Here is a 26,901-nt window from a genome sequence, read left to right as displayed (position 1 = left end):
AAGAAATTCCTCTTAAGAAAATGGCATGCAGAGTCTAGGTGAAGATTATATCATTCTGCATTTATGTGTAATTATTTCTAGCTATAAGTTGTAGACATGTACAATTTTAATTTGATCTTACCTTTGAAATGGCCATGTTACGTCACCACCAATTACAGCTTGCAATCAGCGCCATCATCTTTTGCCCACAGTACTCTTAACAGCCATGAACATGCCAGCTCCAGGCCATGTGGTAGCGGCTCATTATTAGCTGATCACTAGCATAAGGTGGAAGCACATTATGCCCAGCAGATGTACCAGACTTAATTAAACACATGCCACCAATTATTTAGATCCTCTGAATAGAGGCAATAACCATTAGCTCAGCTCATATTCTATTGCACGTGAAGTTATCTCACACCTCTTCATGAGAGTTTCTGTTTCGGCTGGTCAGGAATAATGCTGATCCTTCTGTTCTGCGGCGGATCTTGTTGCAGGTTGATGAAACAAGACAGCGATGCTCCACGAGGTGTTGAGTTCATGCTTATCTAGATGTTACCTGGACTGAGCATGTTTCTGTAGGTAAAGTCAACTCTTTCCTCTCTCTTAACAATTTATAGACACTGTCCTAGCCATATGAGATGTAATATGATGTATCCTATCTTTCATGAATCTTTCTCTCTGGTGCTATGGCCAAATCAAACATGAACCCTTGTGCATATCATTTTTTTTTCTTGGGATCAACTGCAACGTATTTAGATATATTAATTTATCTCCTCATCCAGTACTCGTGAAGACTACACATTCTAACAGTTGTTTCTTATCATCTGGGCTGTTAGTAGGTTATTAAAACAGCAACCTGCAGTATTAAGCGAGATAGACCAGTAATTTATCCAATCGAAGTTGTTTCTATTCTCACTGAAATTAGGGTGCATTGTCACTTTCTGTCCAAGACAGAAAAAAGAGTTAACTTTCTCTATTACCGCACCTAGATTATCAGCTGTGCATTCCGTTTTTTTCTCTCCACCAGCTGAAAAATGATACATAGGAAACACTAATTAGATGCATTTATCCCCTTATCTATAAAATGAAGTACTCTTGAAACAATAGTTGGATCTTACTTTAGGTTGGATGAAACTTGCCAGTCGTACTCCAAGAGGCGTTGAGTTCATGCTTATCTTGAAGCTGACTGGCCCATATTAGCATTGAACACGTTTTTGGAGGTTCTGTGTCTCAAATTTTCCCCTCATGAACTGCGATTCTTGCCCATCATAGCAGAAACAACTCTGGGTACTCGTGCAGTCCATTTTGCCGGACATAATTGAAACATGACAGATTGGCAATACCAAATAGCAACTTGTCTTCCTGTAGTGTCAAGTAGTCATGCAGACCACAGTTTGCCTATGTTTGGAATATGTCAAGGCTGCACTGTTTAGTACTCCCTCCGTCCCATAATATAAGAGCGTTTTTGGCACTACACATGCTGTTTTAAACTAAGACAAAGGTAACAACTTGGCTGAGGCTGTGGTGGCCATATGAGTATATGGGATCTGCAGAGATCTTTATGTTTGTGTATCAATCTTCTGTGCCTTATTCCCAATTTTCTCATACAATTGGCCAAATTGGGCCCCTCTACTTCTGCTACTGAAGGATGACACAACATATTTCTTACAGAAGCAGAATATCTAGACTTGTGCAAGTTAGAGCCTGTTCCAGTCACGTTTACGAGTTAGTTTTCGCTTATGTTCTAAACGAGCAAATGTTGCATGAGAATAAGCGAAGCATCTGTGGATGATTAGAATGCATGTGTGGTGGACATACCAGCACAGCAACGGTGCTTCACAGCAATTGGGGCGAAGGAGCATCTGTCATGAATTGGGAACCAAATTGACACGCTGTTGGAAGGTGAAGTCATCTGGTCCTTCAACATACACTACACCACAGTTGCATGGCCTGCATTCTAGTTTATTTTGCCTCGGTTTGCTGATCTGGATTCTCCGTTAAGCTAAGCACTTGTGCTGATGCTTTGCCTCCAATCGTCGAGACAGGGCATGCACTTAGTGATGCTTGTCTCCTTAACAAGATTATATAGATAGAGATGGTTATGCTGGTCCAGAAAATTGATCCATTATTGGTCGCAAATGGAGCGTCATGCATAATATTCTTGCTGCCTAATGGGCTTTGCCAGCAAGACTGCTTTTGTTCCTTGACTATAAATAGAGTGCATCACAATGGTTGAGCACCTACAAAGCGCATCTGCTCTTCACTTTCTCTTCCATTACAAACATAAACACATCATCAGTTCATCCATTAGAAACATGGCTTGCCATCAAAGATCCGCAAGTTTGCCTTACTCCAGTGAATCCAAAGTGGAGGTGGAGCTGCAGGGCCTGAAGTCATGCATCTCTTCACCCTCCGCAACCATCGACACAATGTGTGGTGGTTACGCAAGGCTTGGGGACATCTACAAGTGCATAGAGGAGATCATGGGCTTGCCCAGCAACCAAATTGGCCTCTCCTTCCCCCAAAACAAGAAAATGGTAGAAGAGGAACTGGAGAGATCCCTCGTGCTGATTGATCTCTGCAATTCCATGCAAGAGAATTTAGCAGAGCTGAAGATGAGTACCCAGGAGCTCCAACTGGTTCTCAAAAGAGGAGATGATGTGTCTGTTCAACTCAAGGTTGATTCTTTCATTCGCCTCGCCAAGCAGGCGCAGAAGCCTTTCAAGAAGATCGCAAGCAGCAAAGCTAGTGGTGAGGATTGCAGGCTGGTCAGGCTACTGGCGGAAGCCAGAGAGATGTCTGTCTCTCTACTCGAGTCCACATCGCAGCTGTTGCCGAAGCAGTTCGCCACCACCAAAGGAAGCAAATGGTCTCTTGTCCAGAAGAGAAAGGTCATTTGCGAAGAGGAACAGTTGCAAACGCTAGAGCGAAGCATGGGAGATCTTGAGAACGGTGCGGAGCTTCTGTTCAGGAGATTGATCCAAAGCAGGGTTTCACTCCTGAACATTCTCAGCTCGTAGACACTCTCAGGCCTTGTTTCTCTAGCATATTGCGATTGGCATCCGCCTTTTAAAGGATTCACCAGTCATATAGAACCTTTCTAGCTTGTGTACTGAGTACACTACTAAATGTACATACAAATGATCAGTTGACGAAAGCAGTTTTGACTATGCCCATATCATTACTTGTGATTTCACCGATCTTTACCGGGCGATGATTTAGACTTATTTTTCTTAGCTGAATGTCATGTCGATATGTTCTATTTCAAGCATATGATGAATGCTAAGGAACCGAAAAGGAAATTCCTCTTAAGTAAATGGCATGCAGTGTCTAGGTGAAGATTAATCGTTCTGAATTTTGGTAGGAGCTTTATGTGTACTTATTTCTAACTATATGTTGTAGACATGTACGATTTTTATTTGATCTTACCTTCGAAACGGCCATGTTACGTCAGTCAGTGCCATTATCTTTTGCCTACAATACTCTTAACAACCATGAACATGCCAGGTCTGGGCCATGTGATAGCCGCTCATTATTAGCCTGATCACTAGCATAAGGTGGAAGCACATTATGCCCAGCAGATGTACCAGACTTAATTAAACACATGCCACCAATGATTTAGATCCTCTGAATAGAGGCAATACTAACCACTATCTCAGCTCATATTCTATTGCACGTGAAGTTATCTCACACCTCTTTAAGCGAGTTTCTTTTTCGGCTGGTCAAGAATACTGCTGATCCTTCTGTTCTGCGGCAGATCTTGTTGCAAGTTGACGAAACAGGACAGCGATGTTCCATGAGGTGTTGAGTTCATGCTTATCTAGATGTTACCTGGACTGAGTGTGCTTCTGTAGGTTAAGTCAACTCTTTTCCTCTCTCTCTCTTAACAACTTATAGACACCGTGTCCTAGGGAAAACATTAGGTGCACTAGCCATATGAGATGTAATCTGATGTATCCTATGCTTTCATGAATCTTTCTCCCTGGTGCTATGGCCAGATCAAACATGAATCCCCGTGCATTCCATTTTTTTCTCGGGGTCAACTGCAACGTGACAGATAGGAAACACCATTTAGATATATTAATTTATCTTATCCAGTACTCGTGAAGACTGCACATTCTAATAGTTGTTTGTTATCATCTGGGCTGTTAGTAGGTTAAAACAGAAACCTGCAGTATTAAGCGAGATAGACCGGTAATTTATCCAATCGAAGTTGTTCTATATTCTCTTCTCGGTGTAATTAGGGTGCATTGTCACTTTGTGTCCAAGACAGAAAAGAGTTAACTTTCTATATTACCGCACCTAGATTATCGGCCGTGCATTCCATTTTTTCTCTCTCGGACAGCTGAAAAATGACACATAGGGAACACTAGTTGGATGCATTTATTTCCTTATCTATATTATGAAGTACTCTTGAAGCAATAATTGGATCTTACTGTAGGTGGATGAAACTTGCCAGTCGTACTCCATGAGGTTCATGCTTATCTTGAAGCTGACTGGCCCATATTAGTGTTGAACACGTTTTTGGAGGTTCTGTGTCTCAACTTTTCCTCTCATGAACTGCGATTCTTGCCCACCACCTTATAGCAGAAAACAACTCTGGGTACTCGTGCAGTCCATTTTGCCGGGGCATAATTGAAACATGACAGATTGGCAATACTATATAGCAACTTGTCTTCCTGTAGTATTTAGCAACGCGTGCTGTTTTAAACTAAGATAGACAAAGGTACCAACTTGGCTGAGGCTGTGGTGGCCATGTGAGTACATGGGATCTGCAGAGATAGAGATACTTTCTGTCTGTATATCAATCCGTTGTGCCTTATTCTCAAATTTCTCATGCAATTGGCCCAAATTGCGCACCTCTACTTCTGCTACTGAAGGATAACACAACATATTTCTTACAGAAGCAGAATATCTAGAATTTTGCAAGCTAGAATCCATTCCAGTGACGTTTATGAGTTAGTTTTCGTTTATGTTCTAAACGAGTAAATGTTGCATGAGAAGAAGTGAAGCATCTATTGATGATTATAATACATGTGTGGTGGATCATGCCACAGGTAGCAGAGACATACCAGCACAGCAACAGTGCTTCACGGAAATTGGGGCGAAGGTGCGACTATCGGAACCAAATTAACAGACTGTTGGAAGGTGAAGTCTTCTAGTCCTTCAACATACACCTCAGCTGCATGACTTGCATTCTAGTTTATTTTGTCTCTGTTTGGTGATCTGGATTCTGTCTTAAGCATTGTGCTGATGCTTTGCTGCCAATTGTTAAAACATGGCATGCACTTAATGATTCTTGTCTCCTAACAAGATTGCATTGGACAGAGATGGTTATGCACAATATTCTTGCTGCTTAACTGGCTTTGCCAGCAAGACTGTTTTTGTTTCTTGACTATAAATAGAGTCCACCACAATGGTTGAGCACCAAGAATGCACACCTGCCCTTCACTTCCTCTTCCACTACAAACAGAAACACATCATCAGCTCATCCATTACAAACATGGCTTGCCATCAAAGATCTGCAAGTTTGCCTTCTATCGCCCACTCCAGTGAATCCACAGTGGAGGTGGAGCTGCAGGGCCTGGAGTCATGCATCTCTTCACCCTCCGCAACCATCGACACGATGTGTGATGGTTACGCAAGGCTTGGAGACATCTACAACTGCATAGAGGAGATCATGGGCTTGCCCAGCAACCAAGTTGGCCTCTCCTTCCCCCAAAACAAGAAAATGGTGGAAGAGGAACTGGAGCGATCCCTCGTGCTGATTGATCTTTGCAATTCCATGCAAGAGAATTAAGCAGAGCTGAAGATGAGTACCCAGGAGCTGCAACTGGTTCTCAAAAGAGGAGATGATGCGGCTGTTCAACTCAAGGTTGAGTCCTTCATTCGCCTGGCGAAGCAGGCTCAGAAGCCTTTCAAGAAGATCACAAGCAGCAAAGCTAGTGGTGAGGATTGCAGGCTGGTCAGGCTACTGGCGGAAGCCAGAGAGATGTCTGTCTCTCTACTCGAGTCCATGTCGCAGCTGTTGCCGAAGCAGTTCGCCACCACCAAAGGAAGCAAATGGTCTCTTGTCCAGAAGAGAAAGGTCGTTTGCGAGGAGGAACAGTTGCAAACGCTAGAGCGAAGCATGGGAGATCTTGAGAACGGTGCGGAGCTTCTGTTCAGGAGACTGATCCAAAGCAGGGTTTCCCTCCTGAACATTCTCAGCTCGTAGACACCCCCAGGCCTTGTTTCTCTAGCATATTGCGATTGGCATCCGCCTTTTAAAGGATTCACCAGTCATATAGAACCTTCCTAGCTTGTGTACAGAGCACAGTGCCAAATGTACGTGCAAATGATCAGTTGATGAAAACAGTTTTGACTATGTTCATACCATCACTTGTGACTTCGCTCACATTGATATTTACTGGGCAGTGATTCTGATTACTTTTCATAGCTGAGTGTACGTGAAGATTAAATTCAGAATTTCGGAGGGAGCTGTATGTGTAGTAATTTCTAGCTGTAACTGTAAGTTCTACACATGTACAATTTTATTCGATCTTATCTTTGAAATGGCCATGTTAGGTCACAGCAATTACAGTTTACAACTGGCGCCACCATCTTTTACCTGCAGTACTCTTAAGAACCATGGACATGCCAGCTCTAAGCCATGTGGTAGCCGCTCATCATTAGCCTGATGGCTAGCACAAGGTAGAAGCCCTGTTATTCCCACGGATGTACCAGACTTAAGCATATGCCACCAATTATTTAGATCCTCTGAACAGAGGCAATAATAACCACTATATCAGCTCATATTCTATTGCGCGTGGAGTTATCGCACACCTCTTTAAGCGAGTTTTTGTTTCGGTTGGTCAAGAATAATGCTGATCTTTCTGTTGTGCGGCGGATCCTGTTGCAGGCTGATGAAACAATACAGCGATGCTCCACGAGGTGTTGAGTTCATGCTCATCTAGATGTTGCCTGGACCGTATCATGACCGATCATGTTTCTGTAGGTAAAGTCAGCTCTTCCCTATCTCTTAACAACTTGTTTTTTGAATTAAAACTCTTAGCATATTAGGTGCACCAGCCATATGAGATGCAATCTGATGTATGTATCCTATGCTTTCATGAATCTTTCTCCCTCGTGCTATGGCCAAGTCTGAACTTGTACACCCGTGCATTCTATTTCTTTTTCTCGAATAACCGAAACATGACAGATAGGCAATACTAATTAAATACATACATACATGTATCTCATTATCCTATATTATGAAGTACTCCTGAAGATTGCGCGTACTATCAGGTTAAACCAGCAACCTGCAGTAAGCGATAGACCGGTAATTTATCCTGTCAAACTTGTTCTATATATTCTCTTCTCAGTGAAAATGGGCGCAGTCAGTGTCACTGTGTGTGTTTAAGACAGAATATTTTTTATTACTCCTTCTGTAAAGGGAGTACTTTCTACGTTACCGCACCTAGATTCATGGCCTTCTATAGTTCCCATGTTAAGATCTGCTGAGCTGATGCCCTTGTTATGTTTTCCAACATTGAAATACTATGGCATTTATGAAATACAGAATTATAGCTATTCTAGTTTGATTCGAATTTGGCCATGATATAAAGATTTGAAGCGTCTGTTAAGAATTCTGGTGCATGTGTGGTGGACCATGATGCAATTAGCAGAGACATGCCAAGAAGGCAACAGTTCTGCACGAGGGTTGAGGTGCGGGTGCAACCATCACACGTTGACAACCAAATTGCCAGAAGGTATTTGCCAATCTCGATTATGAGACGAATCACTCGTGCGGATACTTTGCCATCTATAGACGAAACATGCACACGCTCTCATTCTCACTCATTGATGTCAGTTGCACTAACCAAAATAAGAGAGCACCCGTTTTGCCTAGGCAGCCGATGATTAGGCCGCAGCAGAGAACTTGCTCGATTATTTCCTTTTGGTTCTCAACTATAAATAGAGCGCGCTGCAAAGTTCTCAGCACCAACAAATTAAGCGCATCTGCCCTTCATTCTCTCTTCCATCACCACAAACAGAAATAGTACATCATCAGTTGAGTTCATCCATTAGAAACATGGCCTGCCATCAAAGATCTGCAAGTCTGCCTTCTATCCCTCACTCCACCGAATCAAAAGTGGAGGTGGAACTGCAGGGCCTGCAGACACGCATATCCTCGCCTTCCGCGACCATCGACACAATGTGCGGCGGTCTGAGGAGTCTCGGAGACATCTACAGCTCCATAGAAGAGATCATGAGCCTGCCCAGCAACCGAGTCCCCTTGCAAAGGAAGATGATCGAGGAAGAGCTTGACAGGTCACTTGTCCTGGTGGATCTCTGCAATGCCATGCAGGAGAGCCTGGCAGAGCTGAAGGTGAGCATCCAGGACCTGCAGCTCGCCCTCAAGAGAGGAGATGGCGCGGCTGTTCAGATCAAGACCGAGTCCTTCGTTCGCCTCGCGAAGAAGGCACAGAAGCCTTTCAAGAAGATCACAAGCGGCAAGGCTACCGCCCAAGGCTGCGGGACGGTCAGGCTACTGGTAGAGGCAAGAGACATGGCGGTCTGTCTGCTTGAATCCGCGTCATGCCTCCTACTGAAGCAAGCTGGGGTTGCCAGTGGAAGCAGATGGTCGCTGGTCTCACAGAGGTTCCAGAAGAAGAGGGTTGTCTGCGAGGCGGCGCAGCTGCAAGCGCTGGAGCGTGGCGTGGCTGACCTTGAGAACGGCGTAGAGTCCCTGTTCAGGAGGTTGATCCAGAGCAGGGTTTCACTCCTGAACATCCTTAGCTCCTAGATGCTTCTCAACTCTCAAGCCTTGTTACTCTACCCATCTTTTGTACATTATACCAATTACCAAACATACATACAATCGAATGATGATTACACAGTTTTGATCATGTATTTTGTCAACTGATCACTTCTATCCATGTTTCTTTCTTGTTTACGATGCTTCAACCATGTCCATACCGTGGATTATCTTTCTTTTGTGTATGTGATGGATACAGTAGGAAACAAAAAAAAAGGCTGAATATGCAGAATCTATTGTATATATGCATTATGTTTATTTAGATCATCTAAGAGAGGCAAAAATAAGCACTACCTCAGCTCATATTCTATTGCACGTGAAGTTATCTCGTGGAGAATTGCTGTCTTGTTTCTTCTTGGGCTGGTCAAGAATAATGCTGATCTTTCTGTTGTGCGGCGGATCTTGTTGCAGGTTTATGAAACAAGACAGCAATTCTCCACGAGGTGTTGAGTTCATGCTCATCTAGATGTGGCCTGGACAGTATCATGACCGAGCGTGTTTCTGTAGGTAAAGTCAGCTCTTCCCCCTCTCTTAACAACTTGTTTTCTCAATAAAGCTGTTAGCATATTAGGTGCACTAGCCATATGAGATATAATCTGATGCATCCTATGCTTCCATGAATCTTTCTCCCTCGTGCATTTTATTTCTTTTTCTTGAATAACCGAAACATGACAAATAGGCAATACCAATTACATGCATACATGTATCTCATTATCATATTATTATGAAGTACTACTCGTGGGGTTGTAACAGTTGTTGGAGCTCAGCGATAGAGCGCTAATTTATCCAATCAAACTTGTTATATATTCTCTTCTCAGTGAAAATAGGGTGCAGTCAGAGTCCATGTCAAGATCCCATGTTATTACTTTCTACATTACTGCACCTAGATTCATGGCCTTCCATAGTTCCCAAGAGCCAAGATCCGATGAGCTCGTGCTCCTGTTATGTTTTCCAGTGCTCCCTTCGAACTAGAGTAACATATCTTATGAGAGCTATTTCATAAATGTCATATTTTAGTCTACTAAGAATTATAGCGCATGTGTGGTGGACCATGATGCAATTAGCAGACATGCCAAGAAGGCAACAGTCCTGCTGCACGAGGGTTGAGGTGCGGGTGCAACCATCACACGTTGACAACCAAATTGCCAGAAGGTATTTCGCCAATCTGGATGATGAGACGAACCACTCGTGCGGATGCTTTGCCATCTATAGACGAGACATGTACACGCTCTGCATCTCACTCATTGATGTCAGTTGCACTAACCAAAATAAGAGAGCATCAGTTTCGCCTTGGCGGCAGATGATTAAGCTGCAGCGGAGAACTTGCTCCGTTACCAATTCCTTTTGGTTCTCGACTATAAATAGAGCGCGCTGCAAAGGTCTCAGCACCAACAAAGCACATATGCTCTTCACTTTCTCTTCCATCATTACAAACAGAAACAACACATCATCAGCTCAGTTCATCCATTAGAAACATGGCCTGCCATCAAAGATCTGCGAGTCTGCCTTTCATCCCCCACTCCACCGAATCCAAAGTGGAGGTGGAGCTGCAGGGCCTGCAGACATGCATCTCCTCGCCTTCCGCGACCATCGGCACGATGTGCAGCGGTCTGAGGAGGCTCGGAGACATCTACAGCTCCGTAGAAGAGATCATGAGCCTGCCCAGCAACCAAATCGGCCTCTCCCTGCCCCTGCAGAGGAAGATGGTCGAGGAGGAGCTTGACAGGTCACTTGTCCTGGTGGATCTCTGCAATGCCATGCAGGAGAGCCTGGCAGAGCTGAAGGCGAGCATCCAGGACCTGCAGCTCGCCCTCAAGAGGGGAGATGCCGCGGCTGTTCAGCTCAAGATCGAGTCCTTCGTTCGCCTCGCGAAGAAGGCGCAGAAGCCTTTCAAGAAGATCACAAGCGGCAAGGCTACCGCCCAAGGCTGCGGGACGGTCAGGCTACTGGCAGAAGCAAGAGGCATGGCGGTCTCTCTGCTTGAATCCGCGTCGCCCCTCCTACTGAAGCAAATTGGGGTTGCCAGTGGAAGCAGATGGTCGCTGGTCTCACAGAGGTTCCAGAAGAAGAGGGTTGTCTGCGAGGCGAACGGCGTGGCGGGTCTCGAGAACGGCGTTGAGTCCCTGTTCAGGAGGCTGATCCAGAGCAGGGTTTCACTCCTGAACATCCTTAGCTCCTAGATGCTTCTCAACCCTCAAGCCTTGTTACTCCACACATCTTCTGTACATTATACCAAACATACATAATCGAATGATGATTACACAGTTTTGATCATGTATTTTGTGAACTGATCAGTTCTATCCATGTTTCTTTTTTTTTTTTTACGTTGCCTCCACCGTGGATATGTGATGGATACAGTGGAAAACAAGAAGAAAAAAAGTGCATCTATTATCTTTAGGCTTCACCCAAGTTAACTGAAACTTACTATTTTACTATTTTCCTTCTACACGGTGATCGTCTTACCCAGGTTAACTCACATTGGCACGTAGGAGTAATCTTCATGTGATTGATCTTGCTGCTTGAGCTTGGGTTCATGTGGAACTGCAATGTCCCAGCAACTTCAAATAAGATGGAACTGCAATTGTCATTGTGAATTTTCAACGGTTCATGTGGTTACTTCACGAAGGTTACTCAACAGTTCAGTGTGGCAAGAATCACAAGGAGCAAAGGATAATAGCTCCATGCGCATCATATTGTATTATGGCAATAAAAGATGAACCGATGAACTGATGATAATTTGCGCATCATATTGTACAGAGGAGATGCTTTCACAGTACACTCGGCAAAATTGGCTCAAAACTTGTACAACTTGCACAACAGAAAAGTAAGCTCAGCTAAGTCGGCTCTTAATACATCATACAGAGAGCGAACACCGCCACAGTTCAGTCCTCAACATGACAGGGGCTAGCCATAGCAGAAAAACAGAGACGGACATAGAAGGTGCAAGGCACAATGAGCCCGCACTGAAGCTAAAGAACTCTCAGGTCTACTGCTAGTCTGTTTCTACCCCAAGAGTGACCACCGCTGCACGCCGCTCCTTAAGAGGAAACAGCTCCAGGTATGCTCCTCTGAAACCACAGCATGGTTGCCACGGACATGTTCTGATCCTATACCACTGAGCCAGGTTCTGTCATCACCTGCTGCACAGCAAACAGTAATGCACCTTCCTTCTGCATCTCCTGGATGAGTTGCGCAGATCTTGGTGTCCGTGAGACAACAAAACCACAGAGTTTAGGTGGCGGGGCTTCTGGATTTGAGCAGCGCTGTCCATGATCAGCTGGGCCGATATTTGCAGAAACTAGAGCTCCCACGTCAACAGGGGGCAGGACATTGCCAGACAACGCTTCCTTTCCTAGTTGGTTTGCATCCAGTAAGGGTTGATTCTCGGGATGCACGACCAGGTCAAGGGTGTTGCTTTGTGCCTTGTCTTCCTGGTCCAAGGAATGCTGTTCTTGGGCATGTTCTTCCTTTGAAACATGTGCAGTACAATCTTGTTCCACTGGAGGTAATCTTCTGATCTTACCTTTTCTGGGCTTGAACATTCCCCATAGATAGGGTTTCCCTTGGAACGCTGCGACAAGACAGAAACTAAGAGCATGCTTGGATACGTTTTAGTCCCATGACTAAAAGTAGTGGGACTAAAACTTGCTAGTCTCACCCATGCTTGGATCCAAATACTAAAGAGACTAAAATCTAGTTATTGAGCATTTATTATCCTCCAAATCCTCCAATCCAGAACTAAGGAGAGGAATTAAATGAGGAGAGAGAGAGCTAATACATATTTTAGTAGGTTTCCCATGACTAAAAGATTTTAGCCTCAAGACTAGTCCTAGCCTCTCTTTAGTCAGGGGTGCTTGGAACTTTAGCCTCTAAAAGAGACTATTTTTAGTCAGACTAAAAATAGTCCCTTGTATCCAAGCACCACCCTCTAATGACTGACTGACAAATTACTAAAAAAGGGCAGCCCGGTGCATGTAGCTCCCGCTTGCGCAGGGTCCGGGGAAGGGTCCGACCACTTTGGGTCTATAGTACGCAGCCTTTCCCTACATTTTTGTAAGAGGCTGTTTCCAGGACTTGAACCCGTGACCTCTTGGTCACAAGGCAGCAGCTTTACCACTGCGCCAAGGCTCCCCTTCACTGACTGACAAATTACTGCAAAAGAAAAATTGACATGGAGCAAAAGCTTTGTATAAACCATGCATGCTCCACCATGACAAACAAAACAATGTTCAAGTAGGCAGTATGAAAGATCATGCACAACTGCATTACACATTACTATACCAAATACAGTTTACTACATTAGTGGTAGCATAGGCAGATTAGGTGTAATATGGTATATTTTGCAGGATACTCATAATTTTGAATAATGAAACCTGCCATATGACCTACTCTGATGTTGCACTGGTAGTGCACCAGAAGGGAAGAGAAACAGCTTCCTCAAACCAACAACAGCTTCTAGAACAATTCCACTATCAGCGAGATGCTTCACCAGCTCATCCAGCTCTTTAGTTTGCCTAGAGGATCAAAGAATGTCAGACCCTAGTATGTGTAGAAGAAATAAGACAGACAAACATGCACAGGCTCAACAAACCTCATATCACCCGAAAAGAAATACAAGCCAATGCTGTCAGCTGTAGGTATCGGTGCCTCAAAGTGCGGACATGATTTTGATGTAGAAAACTTGGCCACTTTCATTATTGGTGGCAGTGATCTTGACAGTTCTTGCACCTTCTTGCCTGCTTTGGTTGACAGGTGTGCAGCCAATGGAATATAGTTATTGTTGATCTTCATGATTCCACTATCAACATAAAGAGAACATATTAGCACTCTACAGACGAAAAAAAAAGTATGCAAGTAATGGAATAAAGGGCATGTAACATACGTCCAACAAGGTATATCAAGGGGTTGCCCGCCAATACATTCTGAAATGACTGGCATCCTTGAACATCCAGCATTCAGATTTCTTACAGATGCATTTTCATCTTCCTCTGCCTCTATGCTTCTCTGCTTCTTCACCTGCTTATGATTCTTCGAACATCGATTCAAATTTCCTGACCCCAAAGCTTCTTTACCTTCTTCTATAGATCTTCTCTGGTTCTCCGCAGCATTTTCCACGCATTTTCTTTGCTTCTTCACATGTTCATCGTCATCACAAGACCAGGAATTCAGATCTTCTGCCTGTAAGGCCACAGCATCTTCCTCTTCGTCATAAGATAAAATGAGTTTTCTTCGTTTCTTTGGCTCATCGCGCTCGTGTAATTCTTTCGATTTTGAAGAGAAACCTGATGCTTGCGCTGCACAACTGCTGCTTGGATTATTCAATGCGCAGCTGCTTTCCATCAGCGCCAGATCCATGTTTTCTGAAGGTTTTGATCTGTCCACATAACGTCTGCGCAGAGAGTAGGGCTGCAAGACGCTGGTAACCATACCTCTCTCCTGTGAAGGTCTTGATCTGTCCACAGAACGTCTACGCAGAGAGTAGGGCTGCAAGACACTGGTAACAACACCACTCTCCTGTGAAGGTCTTGATCTGTCCACAGAACGTCTACGCAGAGAGTAGGGCTGCAAGACACTGGTAACCATACCTCTCTTCCGTGAAGGTCTTGATCTGTCCACAGAACGTCTACGAAGAGAGTAGGGCTGCAAGACACCTGTAACCATCCCTCTCTTCCGTGAATATCGTATGCCCTTGTTAGCCAGCCATGACTTAACAATTTTCTTATCTTTTCCCATCTTTGAGTGCCCAATAACGTTATCACTGCTACCATTGTCTTTCCTAGGCGTGTTCTGGCAAGTTCGTGCTGGTCTACCACTTTTTGACCATGCAACATTGGCATTTTCATTCCCACTTATAATACAGGCTTTCTGATATTTTGTTCCATCAGGAGCGTAATTTCCTGATTGCTTACGCTTTCTAGGGTTGATTTTTGTTGACTCACATGGACCAACAAACTTGGAAGGCAATAACTCATTGTTAGTGCCTTCCTCTTGCAATAACTCATTGCTAATGCCTTCCTCTTGCAATAACTCATTGCTAATGCCTTCCTCTTGCAATAACTCATTGCTAATGCCTTCATCTTGCAATAACTCATTGCTAATGCCTTCCTCTTGCAATAACTCATTGCTAATGCCTTCCTCTTGCAATAACTCATTGCTAATGCCTTCCTCTTGCAATAACTCATTGTTAATGCCTTCCTCTTGCAATATCAGCTGAAGAGGCACCTTTTTGACGGCAAGAGAAGTCTTTCCTGCATTACATTGGAGCTTTATTGCATCTCGGTTACCATGTGCTGGCTCAGGATCTGTAATTCCATTTACCTTGCAAGAGTTAACTATCTTTCTAGCAACACACATTCGCCTTCGCATCTTATTGTCTTTGGTGCTTGATAAAAGCTCATCTGATCTTCTATTTGCTTCATCTGAGTTACCTTCACCACAACTCAAGCTTTCATTTGCCATTTTGGGATTTGATTCTTTGTGGTTCTCCAATTCAGAGGCAACGGTTTCCATGTCCACCAAGCACCTTGTTCTTTCAGCACCGTTTTCCTGAGTAGCCGCATCTTCTGGTTCATTTGAGGGACTTGATTGCATCAGCGGCATTGCCCAAGAGTCCAGACGCTGCTCTAGAGGATTCAAGACATCCACACTCCCTGTCTCCAGATCTGATCCTTGCATCGGCTTTGAATGATTTGGTGCAAACTTTGATGCTACAACAGTCTCCTCCAATCCTTTAACCAACTTCAAAGGTTCAGATTTCTCTATTTTTACCAATAAACCATCTGCTTGCTCCATGCTTGCCGATGTAGAACAAGACTTGTCCACAATTATTGGGCGGGATCCCTCGACCTCATTCATTAGAGAAAAAATATCACCCTTCCTTCCTGGTGGAACAAAACCCTCAACATACTTCAATGAAGCAAAGCAGCCACTCCTTGCATTTGGGAGATCAGGCCAGTCCATAGAATCTGAAGCAAGTTTAGAACCACCAACTGCCTTTTGCAAATTGTTGGGTTCAATACTTGAAGCATGATCCAAAGCCAAATTACTTGAACCATCAAAACTCTCCGGTGTGCAAATTAAGTGTCCATTTATATCCTCCCCTTCCTTCTTACAATCAATGAGGTTGGGTATATCCCGGACAGAGATTTCACGAGAATCTAATGGCTCCTCAACACATCGTCCCCGATTCGATGTGTCTCCACCCGGGACATGTTCAATACTTTCATCAAAACTAGCTTCTCTTTCTCGGCATGGTCTATTTCTACGAAGTACTCGTGCCTTCGTTACCTTCTCTTGCTCCACATTTGGTTCATTGACTACAGAGAAATCCAACTTGGTGTTCCTTAGTTGCCTTTGACAATTTGCGTCTCCTGGCGGCTTAATGGCTTCATTGTGTTTTGGGATACAATCACTACATGACCACTCCACTGCCGAATCAAAGTTTATCTCGTCCAAACAATATCTACAAAACAACAAACCATGTTAAGTTAAAGATATAGCTTGGATTATTCAAGATGTTTATAAAACAACCACATGTCAAGAAGGGGTTTGCCCTCTCTTTACAAAGGCATAGATATCTAGGCCCCTCAATGTGATTGGATTTAGAGAGTACATGGCAATGTAAAATGTTGTTGTAGAGTAGACTATAATGATGATTGGTTAGTCATCATCTCATAGTAAGTTCCATCCACTATAGAGCCAAACCACTTACACAACACAACAGAGCCTTTGAAATATCTTCAAAACACAGCTAGTGACTCTCGGCGACCCTGTAGCGCTTCACGAGCGGTTACTGGATTGGAATAGGTGCCAAGCAATTCGCTTATGTGTCGGGAGTTACGGAACCCAACCATTGAGGGTTGCCCTATGTGTCGGTTTGTTTAGAGGTGGTGTAATAGCCCCGGACCAACATTTCCTTAGAAATTGATTGTGCATCATGATCATCTAATCAAGATTATACTCCAAATGTCCGTCCCGAATTACTTGTCGCAGAAATGGATAAAAATGGCTGAATCTAAAACTAAAATACGTCTAGATACATACATTCTACAGGTAATTCCGGATGGAGGGAGTATTTATTTAATTTTGATATGGGATTGAGGATTAATTCAACACTCCAATTTTTCTTAAAGGGCTAAAACCCTAAATTGTGCCAATTGTCCAAAATGCCCTTCTTGAAACCTACAATTGGCAAAAACCTCATTCATTATGCGGGCCCACCTAGAATTTTAAGGTTTAAAAAGGATTTAAAATAACTCCGCCTATGTCTTCTAGGCATAGCCGGTCCCAAGCCCGGGTAAAGGAGGAGGGTTGTGATAGGCTTGGCAAGCCAACGTAAAAACTAGCCAGTCCCATGGGTATGAAACCCGTTTGAGCGAGAGTAGTACTAGGATGGTGACCTCCCGGGAAGTCCTCATGAAAGGGTTTCATATCTAAGGGTTGTGATAGGCTTGGCGAGCCAACGTAAAAACTAGCCAATCCTATGAAACCCATTTGGGCAAGACTAGTACTAGGATCGGTGACCTCCTAGGAAGTCCTCGTGGAAGAGTTTCATATCTAACCTACCTCAACTTGTTTGGGACAAAAGGCTTAAAAAGGTTTTAAAATGGATCTCTACTTATATATATACTACTAAAAAGAACATAAGGTTCCCATTTCACCTCTCCTTCGTCTAACCTTCTTATCCCCCCTCTTCCCTTCCCCTCTTTGATTTTTTTCTCCCATCTCTGCTTTTCTCTCACATTGATTTTCCGTAAAATGGAATCAGTTGTCCCATGTTTTATTAACATTGTCCCATGTGTTCATTAACAATAAGATGGCAGGTAAATTATGGTGATTGCATACAAAATCTTGCTAAGATTTTAGCGCATCATGTACTAAGAGCTAAGGTTTCATCTTTCACTTTTCTCCCCATCATCCCTTCATCCACCCTCCACCCTTTTTTTCTAGATTTTCATCCCCTTATGGTATAGCAATAAATTCATAGCCATACAAGCAAATAAATACAGTATCAATCAATCTCTTATTTATTTGCTTGATTCACCGCCCACCCTTTATACCCCCTCCCTCTCCTAGATCGTGCCATGACCGCAGCATTCCAACAACCGACATCTCCTACACCGACCATGGCGATTGTCGTGCCTCGCCGCACCACAGCCGTACCTACGCTACCTCTAGCGCTCGACCACCTGGCCATGGATCTCGACGCACATGGCTCCCCATCATCGATCGCTAGCCTGACGCCCGACCATCAGCCTTCCCAATCTACGGGCACGCCCCTGCACCTCGTCGACGAGCCACCGCATCCAACATATCAATCGTCCTCCTCGACCACAACCACCTCGAGCGCCTCCCTATGCCCTCTATTAGCAACGAAGCCAGACTCAAGTATCCATGGCCTCATTGCTAATTTTTTGAAAACAAAATCTTCACAGTGAACAGTAAGTATACAGTGTTTTAGGTTGTTTTATTCAAAAGTTATTAGGTCAGCTAACCCACAACCAACATGTAGAATCACCTCTGCCCTCCGTCGACCCACCAGCCCTGTCACCGACTCTGACCGACTCTGGCAGCCCCTACCCAAGATCATCGACGAGCTCAATTCCGCTTCCACCGATCGCCCACATCCACCGCCTCTGGATTCGCTCACTCACCGGCCCCACTACACATGTCGTCCACCGTTGCCTCTGAATCAGCGCCACTCTAGACCCGACCATCAACGACCGTTGAATCTGTTTCCAACACCGAACAACCCCTGACAACACCGCCACCGAGTCCAACAAGGCCCCGCCAAATTCGTCGACAACCAAAACCACCGCCCCGCAAGTACCTCACTGCCAATGACCACCGCAAACCCACCACCAAGTTCAATGACGACCCACAGAGCCGATCTGCATCACCTTTGAGGCAACCACCGAGTGCGATGGCATGCATACCATTGATTACGAGTCGAAGGACTAGTCGAGACTAGTCGATGGACTAGTCTATGAGTCGCAACTGTGGTGTCGACTGCGAATCTCGTGTAGACTAATCCGATGAGTCAAGCGGTCGAGAGACTAGTCTACCTAGTCTACGACTAGTCTGGACTAGTCCTGCTGTCTGAGTCGCTCGACTCAAATTTGGGAGGGGGAAATTGGAGAGCGAGCTATGAGAACGAGCCGCCTGGACGAGGCCACCACCAGCACCCACTGACCCGCCGCCGGGACGGCGGATGGCGAAGCAAGGCGCGGCAGCCGGCCGGAGCTCGTGCTCGGGCGGCGGCCATGGCCGTGCCCCGTAGGCGCGTGTGGCCCTATGAGAGAGAGAGAGAGAGAGAGAGAGAGAGAGGAGAGGAGAGGATGCACGCCGGTGGTTTGCTGGCTCGCCGGCGGCAGCGGTCGGAGGCGCGGGTCGCGCGCGCGTGCTTCTGTGCGTGATGACGCAGGTGGTGGCGACGGGATCGATCGGGAGCTAGGGTTACAGAGACTGGGATGGGAAGTAGGCTAAGTAGGCTGGCTACTTGGGCCCAAATGGGCCAGCTGGGGGTGGCGTGCTGAGCGGCACTGGGCTGGGCCTGGCGAGCGTTGGCGAGCAATGCTGGTTTTATTGTATATACTACTACATACTACACATACTGCTACTAGGTATTAGTAGTTGACTACTACAGTACTTTGTCGACTAGTCTAGCACTAGTCTAAGACTAGTCTGATTAGTCTATGAGTCTCAACCTCGGAATGACTCAACGACTCGTCGACTCGTAATCCTTGATGCATACTCAAATAACGTGTAGGTACTTGCTCCATGGTCGAGATTTCACGTATGCATGTGATGTATGAGATGCACCTAGGGCGTGTTCGAGAGCCCTCCAACTCCTGGCTCCTTCGACTCCAACTCTGGAGTTTGACCGAATGCTCCAGCTCCTGGAGTTTAGCGAGAGAAGCTGGCGGCGAGCGCAGTGTAAAAAACGAGGATTCGCGAAGCTGGACAAACCGAGCTCCCAGAAAAAAGAGAAGCTTGAGTTGATGGATATTACCAGCCCCTGCCACCGCCAAGTGAGTTCCTCACGTACCGATTCGCTAGCTGACCGGGCCTATGGGCCATCCCCAGGCCTAGTACACTAAACGAGGTCAGCCCAAACGAACAGGACGCTGGCTCCAGGTTTTGGTGCACCGAACAGATCGCTGGCTCTAGAATTTCACATGAGAAGCTGGTGGTGGAGTTCAGGATTTTGCGGCCACGGAGGAGTACCGAACACACCCCTAGTGTATTATCTCTCCCGATGACCGGGATCACTCCCTGTAGCAAAACACGACACACACACACACAATTACGACCAATTGCACCAAAATCTCTAACGAGAAACTAGACAAGCACATTGTTGTTGTAAGCCCAAATCACTGCCATGGCTACCAAGTTGTGCTTGTCGTGGCACGAAATGGTAAAACGCATATTATATATCAAATTATTTAAAAAATTGCATTTAACCTTGATGTGTCATTCTAATGCATGTTAACACCATAAAAAAATTATTTACTCAAATAACAATAATTGACTTCCTATTGATATGGAGAAGGAATTGCTTTATATAAATGATTCTTCTTCATTTAACTTGTGCAATTTGACTAGTGCATCCCCATCATAATCTTATGCCATGTTCGGATGAACCCTATCATTATTTGTTGCAATTAGTGTAATCTCACTTAGTGTGTTTTGACTCCAAATAACTTGGGGCCTGTTTGGTTCATAACTAACTTTGCCACAACTAACCTTAGGCAAAGTGTGGCTGCCACAAAAAGTGTGGCTAACAAAATGGCCACCACAAGTGTGGCAAGATTTGGCAAAAAATTGAGCCTATGACATGTGGGCCATATAACTAGAAAAGTGTGGCAAGCCACAAGTGCGGCAATAAACCAAACACATGCCTAAGGTGTTGTGGCATGACTAAGGTTAGGCGTGGCAACCTTAGGCTGGGAACCAAACAGCCCCTTGATGGTGTTCATTAGATTATTTTCAACTCCGCACCATGTTCATGCTTGTTACACTTCATGTACTAGCCAACGCAACTAGAAGCCCGAACTGATGGAAAGAGCTAGGCAACAAATACACTTCAACACTCCCTCTCTTGTGTGATGCGGGAAGTCAACACATGGACAGACCCAGAGTAACAACAATTTTTAGATAAATTGCAAAAGCCAGGACTTGAACTCAAAACCATGGGCTCTGATACCATGTTAAGCTTAATGTAGTAGCCAACGCAACCAAAAGTCTGAATTGATGGAAATGGCTAGGCAATGTTTACTTGCGTTCATGTAAGTGCCACTAAATGAATGCCCAGTTTGGGGTCTTTTGAAAATGCTTCATGTGATGCATTCCAAGTTCAATTAACATTTAGGATAATCCTGCATAACCATATGACATGCCATGCATTGCATTTCATGAATACACTACATCTTTGTTGGCTTCTTCAACATAGGATTTGAAGATGGCATGAGTCGCTCTGAAATTACCTTTACTTTCTAGTCCTATCATGAGTACTTGGTTGTGTTCTTTGCCTGTTTAGCCCATCTTACCAGTCATAGTATGCATGCTTAGGATTGTTGCTTGAGTCATGTTATATCTACTTACCATTGTTTATGAGTAGTTGAACCTGGCTCTGATACATTGTTGTTGTGTTACGAATATACTTATGTTTATATGTAGCGAAGGCTTGGAGCCCATGTTTGAGCACATGGTGTTTTGTTCAACTGAGCTAACACTAGGATCCGACGTGTTTGGTAATCTTGGGAAGGGGAAGGGGAATCTAGGAGGGAGTTGTGACAAGATTAGACATGAGAAGTGCTATTTTGATCCCAATTCCTTGTTTAGTATGGGTGAGATTACATGTGGAAATTTAAGAGGGGCGTTTATTCCCTCATTTTGTTAGTGGGAATTCATGTGGCCTTAGCCGAGAGATGGGAACATAAGTTATGATGAAGGGACGAGATGTTTTGTGTAAATCAATTCCCACCCACTCCCCTTCAATAAAATGGTGGGACTTTTACCAATTCTTTCTAAATTCCCATTCGTTCTAACCAAACAGGCAACTTTATGTTTTAGATCTCCTAAATTTCCATTTCCATTGTAGTTCTTTGTCTTGATCAAAGACCGAGCGTACCAAACTCTCAATGGGAGAGAATAGGCCCCTCTCACGACCTAGTACCTAATCCCCAGACCTATCCAAGGGCCCCATAGTTCAGGCTTTCCTTTTGGAATACAGGTAGTTGCATGAATCATCTTCGTCTACGACAAGTATGAGATGTTAATTTTTATCATGGGATGGTGTTTTCACCTAATGTTTTCATACATATAGGAATGTGGCCGAGCCAAGTGATTATCCTGGTCAAGGCTCTAGACATCTTGGACCACGCGCACAATGGTCGGGTCCGACTCAAAGCTATGGTTGGACTATCGATTCGGGTACAACTTAGTTGCCTGGCTCGTTGGACTTGTTCTACAGCGTGTGGGAAGTGTTCATGGATTATCTCACTCCGCCAACATACCGTGTGTGCTACTCGCACAAGCACCAAGAGCAATAGGCACGTGTTAAGGTACAATGTTAATCCCTATAGGATTAAATTTATCGAAATAGCCATGTCCAAGGTTATGGATAACTTGGTGATTTTTTACTTGATACTAGAACAACTTCAACTAATAACTAATAAAACTTGCCAACTTAGATGTGAGTGCCATGGATTTACTTCCTTATGGGTGATGCGAGGGGGATTCATGGTGTGGTGTCATGCTTAACGTTAGGATACCTGAAGCAAGTTATCATGTGTGCATTCATTGTCATTGTTTCAAGCATTGTTTGGAGAACTTGGTGTATCTGATTACAAAACCGTCGCCCCTATAAGATGAGAATCTTGAAGCATAATGGCTCTTTTCTCTAGGTTGCCTCTATAAGGCATCAACCCCTTAGGCTCGGGCAGACTTTATGATACCATTGAAACTCTCATAGCCTTTGTATTCCCAACCACCACTTGTTCTTGAGTCACTTCTTAGGGCGACAGGCAAGCGATCTCGGTGATCAGTGATAGGCCAAAGGGGAGGTAAGCAACGGCAAGGAGAAGGAATTAGGGGCTAGAGAGCTTGGAAAGTGTCTTCAATGGCCACATTGGAGAAATTGAGGAAGAGAAGGTCACGCACAAGAACAGGGATAGGCTAGTTTATTACTTTCCTAACCCAAACATGATATTCTATAAACTGGTTATTCAAGAAATACATGAAACCAATTTTGCCAAAAACTAGTTATAAACCCGTCGCCCCTATAAGATGAGAATCTTGAAGCATAATGGCTCTTTTCTCCTGGTAAGGCATGAACCCCCTTTGACTCCGGTGGACTTTATGTTACCGTTCAAACTCTCATAGCCTTTGTATTTCCAACCACCTCTTGTTCTTGAGCCCCACCTTAGGGCGACAGGCAAGCGATCTCAACGACCAGTCGTAGGCCTAAGGGGAGGAAAGCAGCAGCAAGGAGAAAGAATTAGGGGCTAGGGAGCTTGGAAAGTGTCTTCAATGGTCACATTGGAGAATAGGAATAGGCTAATTTATTACTTTCCTAACAAAAACATGATTTTCTATGAACTAGTTATTCAAAAAGAAGTTTGTAAAACCAATTTTGCTAGAAACCGGTTAGGAACTCTTACTATACGTGTGGCTAGTGTTCAACATGGTGCCCTCCGGCAAAGGAGGCAAACTGGTGTGCCTTGAGACCATTGGTGGCATAATGGTTGTGCGCTCCTTGCCTGATGTTTTAATGCTCTGCTAATGCACAATTAGTAGAGGTCCATCTTTAATTTAGATCAACAATATATGTGAGGTTAAGATCATTTGGATTCCTTGATAGTGATGTTTTTTTATAATATAGGGCAGTGCTACACAACATCGTCATATTTCAGTTCTATATGCGGTGATCACTCCTCTCTCTTCCTCTCACATACATGCATTATAATGTATATAAATGGACATTGCTACAGAACGGCGTCACATTCAGTACTACCACGCGACCACCACTCCTCTCTTTCTCTAGACATGCATGCAACCAAAAAGAGGCCAATGTATATAAGCATCAACGAAGATTCCTTAGTTTTTTAAAAAATGTTTTATCCCCAAACCGCTAATCTAATGGATCCTGTGATATATGTTTTGGCAATTTCTCTTCCATAGATAATTGCTAGATTAATATCACTTCCTAGATTGTAGCCACTTCGTTACTTAGTTCTTAGTTATACCAAATTAAAGCAACTAAGTTAGGTTACTACTAGATGCCCCCACCCATGTAAGACTTGCCTGGAATACTTGAAAACTCATTTTGTAGTCCTACATAGCACTGGAGTGCTTGAAAACACATGTAAAATATTGCATGGTAACCACACAATATTATTGTGGCAATTGTTCATTGCTAATATGGCAACCATGTTATACATATAGCAACTTGTAGTGATAACATGCCAACATGGGTTCTTGTTTTGAAGCTCTCAAGACGAACTCAACGACAAAGACAAATTTATAATTGGATTAATGGTTTAGTATTTATAATTGGATTATATGTTTGACCAAGATGTATTTTCATATTTTTATTTATTTAGTATTAATAATGTTGATATTTTATTCTAGAATCCCATATACATGTTTGACTTTCACAAAAAATTATGCACCTTATATTATGAAACTATGCACCTTATATTATAAAACTATATGCACCTTATATCACGAAACAAAAGGAGCAACAGATATAGATATAATAGATCAAAGGAGGACCAAATTAGGGAAGGAACCATAGGATGAGCAAATTAGGAAAAAAGGACAAAGTGTCATCAGTTGGGGGGATAAGACTAAATTATCCCAAGATATTTGTATATCTTTCCCCAAAATATGACACCCACTAAACTATGAAAACTAGCATCATAATAAATATGCATGGCCTTAATCATTTGGATTCCAAAACATAGGTGCTTTTTAATACCGGTATAATATACTCAGAAAAGCAAAAACGCCCTTCTTTGAGAGTCAAAGGTAGTAATAGATATGGATAGGGGGGAAGATCAAAGGATGGCCAAATTAGGGAGAAAGAACAAAATGTCATCAGCTTTGGGGCACGCGATCAAATTAATCCAAGAATTTGGTATTAATTCTCCCCAAATTCCCAAATTATGGCTGCCACTAAATAGCATCAAGAAGATGCGTAGCAAACTACGCAACCACTTTAGCCTCGACCACAAGTGGCATGAATAAATAAAATCTATGCATTTAGTAGTCTGGACCAAAAGTGGCATGAATAAATAAAATCTATGCATTTAGTAAGAAGTAAAATCCTTTGATATTGCGTTTTCAAAGGGGCATGTCGATTACTAAGAGCAAATATTTAGCAAGATCAAGAAGCATACCGATGTCTAGCAGCATTGTTGCAATTGATGCATCGCAGCAGAAGATGACTGTAGCCGACATCTCCGCACTCGTCACACACATCATCCTGCACAAGAAAATTCACCAAAAGATGTATTGTTGGATTAGCATTGGCTTCACAGATCGATCTCCCAAATAAATACAGTCTCAATTAATCTCATCCACTCTAAACACATGACGCGTTTGGTTGGCAAATTTTTCGTTGTCTTCCTATTACACCGGCTCGTGATTACGTTATCGGTGTTTGTTTAGGTCAGTCCGGTTTCAGATCCCTGTAATGCTCTTCTCAAAACCAAAAACAGCCCAAACGGACTGGTATGGGAAAACACCGCTCCTCCGATAACGGCCCCCTTTCTCTATTCTCCGCTAGTCCTGATTATTTTTCACCACGAGCACGCTGCAACGACCAGCAGCGCCCCAGATCTTCCTTCGCGTCCATGGAAAACACAGCCGACGATCTCCCTCTGCTGTGAGCAGCAGCGTCGTGATCTTGCGTCACCGCCATTGGCAGCAGCGCCGGCTTCCTTTTACGGCCGTGAGGAGCAGCGCCGGCAATCTCCCCCGCCGTGAGGAGCAGCACCGACGATCTACCCCCCGCCGTGTGCAGCAGCGCCGGCAATCTCCCCCTCCGTGAGGAGCAGCACCGACGATCTACCCCCCGCCGTGTGCAGCAGCGCCAAAGATCCCGCCGTCGTCGTCGGCAACAGTGTGGCCGATTTACGTCCGCCGTCGTGAGCAGCTGGCACCCTCGTTTTTCGATGCAACCCAACCCACCGCTTCCTCTTCCCTTGCTTGAACCAAACACATCGTGCAATCGCATAGTTCCCGATCTAATACAGCGGATTCTCGTTACAACACTGAATACATTACCTGTACCCAACCAAACGCGTCAGACAGATCTCCCATCCCTCCTACAAAAGGGCCATGTCGCCGGCGGAGATCAAGGCAAATCCGCTGCGACCCCGGCCCCGCCGCCTCCACCGGGAGAGGAAACCTCCAGAAACCCCACAGGAGGAGGAGAGAGACGATGCCCAGAGTATGAAGCAGAGAGAGAGAAGACGTACCATCTCACGGCGTTCCCTCGGATCTTCCGCCTCCCGAACTAGAAGAGCTTCGCAAACCCAGCACCGCCAGACGAAGCAGCATCAGCAGCAGGGGAAGGAGAGAGCGCCGGTGGCGGCGGAGGGCTGAAACAGAAAGAACAGAAGCGGCGCTAATAAGGGAAACGCTGCCCGTATATAGGGGCGATTTGATAATTTGCCACCCCTTACTTCTCCCTTTCACAATTTGCCACCCATTGTCTCAATGACGGGCGGGCCCGGGCCCCACCTGTCATTCTCAGAGGGGCAAATTATGAAAAGGGGAGGTAAGAGGTGGCAAATTATCAAATTTGCCCGTATATAGGGCTTTGCGAGGTGTCTAGGGTTTCTTTTTTTCTTGAGATCTGCAACGTGTCTAGGTGGTGGGGCCGGCGGCTGCCGCGTTTCACCCCAACGGCTGGTTGTGCGGGGCATCACCTCCCTTTTAACCTGCGGATCCTGACGCAGGTGGGCCGGCCCACATCACGGCAGCGCTGCTTCGTTTACCTTTCTGTTCCCTAAAAAAACCTCCGTCTTTCCTTTTTTTTTTAGTGTCACTTTCCGTTTTTTTTGCTGTTGGTGTCTTCTTTTGCTCGTTTTACCAGGAAGTTGATTTGT

The 26,901-nt window shown here is 44.5% G+C and overlaps 2 protein-coding genes and 1 pseudogene across 3 annotated transcripts; 2 read left to right on the top strand and 1 right to left on the bottom strand.

The window, feature by feature from the left end:
• The first annotated feature begins 548 nt into the window (after nucleotides 1-548).
• LOC119295424 lies at nucleotides 549-8,873 on the top strand. Its single transcript, XM_037573845.1, has 3 exons — nucleotides 549-561; nucleotides 6,884-6,979; nucleotides 7,650-8,873. The coding sequence occupies exon 3, from the start codon at nucleotides 8,057-8,059 to the stop codon at nucleotides 8,768-8,770; it is 714 nt and encodes a 237-aa protein (XP_037429742.1). The 5' UTR covers nucleotides 549-561; nucleotides 6,884-6,979; nucleotides 7,650-8,056; the 3' UTR covers nucleotides 8,771-8,873.
• LOC119295423 lies at nucleotides 5,125-11,082 on the top strand (annotated as a pseudogene).
• Nucleotides 11,083-11,475: 393 nt separating this feature from the next.
• LOC119295422 lies at nucleotides 11,476-26,405 on the bottom strand. 2 transcript variants are annotated; one of them, XM_037573843.1, is made up of 7 exons: nucleotides 26,269-26,405; nucleotides 25,186-25,271; nucleotides 14,794-16,244; nucleotides 13,665-14,763; nucleotides 13,374-13,580; nucleotides 13,172-13,296; nucleotides 11,476-12,353 (listed from the first exon to the last, which is right to left on the bottom strand). In XM_037573843.1, exons 1-7 carry the CDS (start codon nucleotides 26,269-26,271, stop codon nucleotides 11,890-11,892), a joined length of 3,435 nt encoding a protein of 1,144 aa, XP_037429740.1. In that variant the 5' UTR covers nucleotides 26,272-26,405; the 3' UTR covers nucleotides 11,476-11,889. The 2 variants fall into 2 exon arrangements, with proteins under 2 accessions (XP_037429740.1, XP_037429739.1); XM_037573842.1 differs by having other exon boundaries at nucleotides 13,665-16,244.
• Nucleotides 26,406-26,901: the final 496 nt, after the last annotated feature.

Source organism: Triticum dicoccoides, chromosome 4B, assembly GCF_002162155.2.
Source record: "Triticum dicoccoides isolate Atlit2015 ecotype Zavitan chromosome 4B, WEW_v2.0, whole genome shotgun sequence".
NCBI classification, from domain to species: Eukaryota; Viridiplantae; Streptophyta; class Magnoliopsida; order Poales; family Poaceae; genus Triticum; species Triticum dicoccoides.
This window is presented reverse-complemented; position numbering and strand designations above follow the sequence as displayed.

Bases quoted from the DNA above. Each gene is read 5' to 3' on its own strand.
- LOC119295424 (XM_037573845.1), top strand. From the start codon at position 8,057: ATGGCCTGCCATCAAAGATCTGCAAGTCTGCCTTCTATCCCTCACTCC.
- LOC119295422 (XM_037573842.1), bottom strand. The intron at 13,297-13,373 runs GTTTGTTGAGCC...TTGATCCTCTAG, and splicing joins TTCTTTTCGGGTGATATGAG to GCAAACTAAAGAGCTGGATG. The intron at 12,354-13,171 runs GTAGGTCATATG...GTCTTGTCGCAG, and splicing joins ACTACCAGTGCAACATCAGA to CGTTCCAAGGGAAACCCTAT.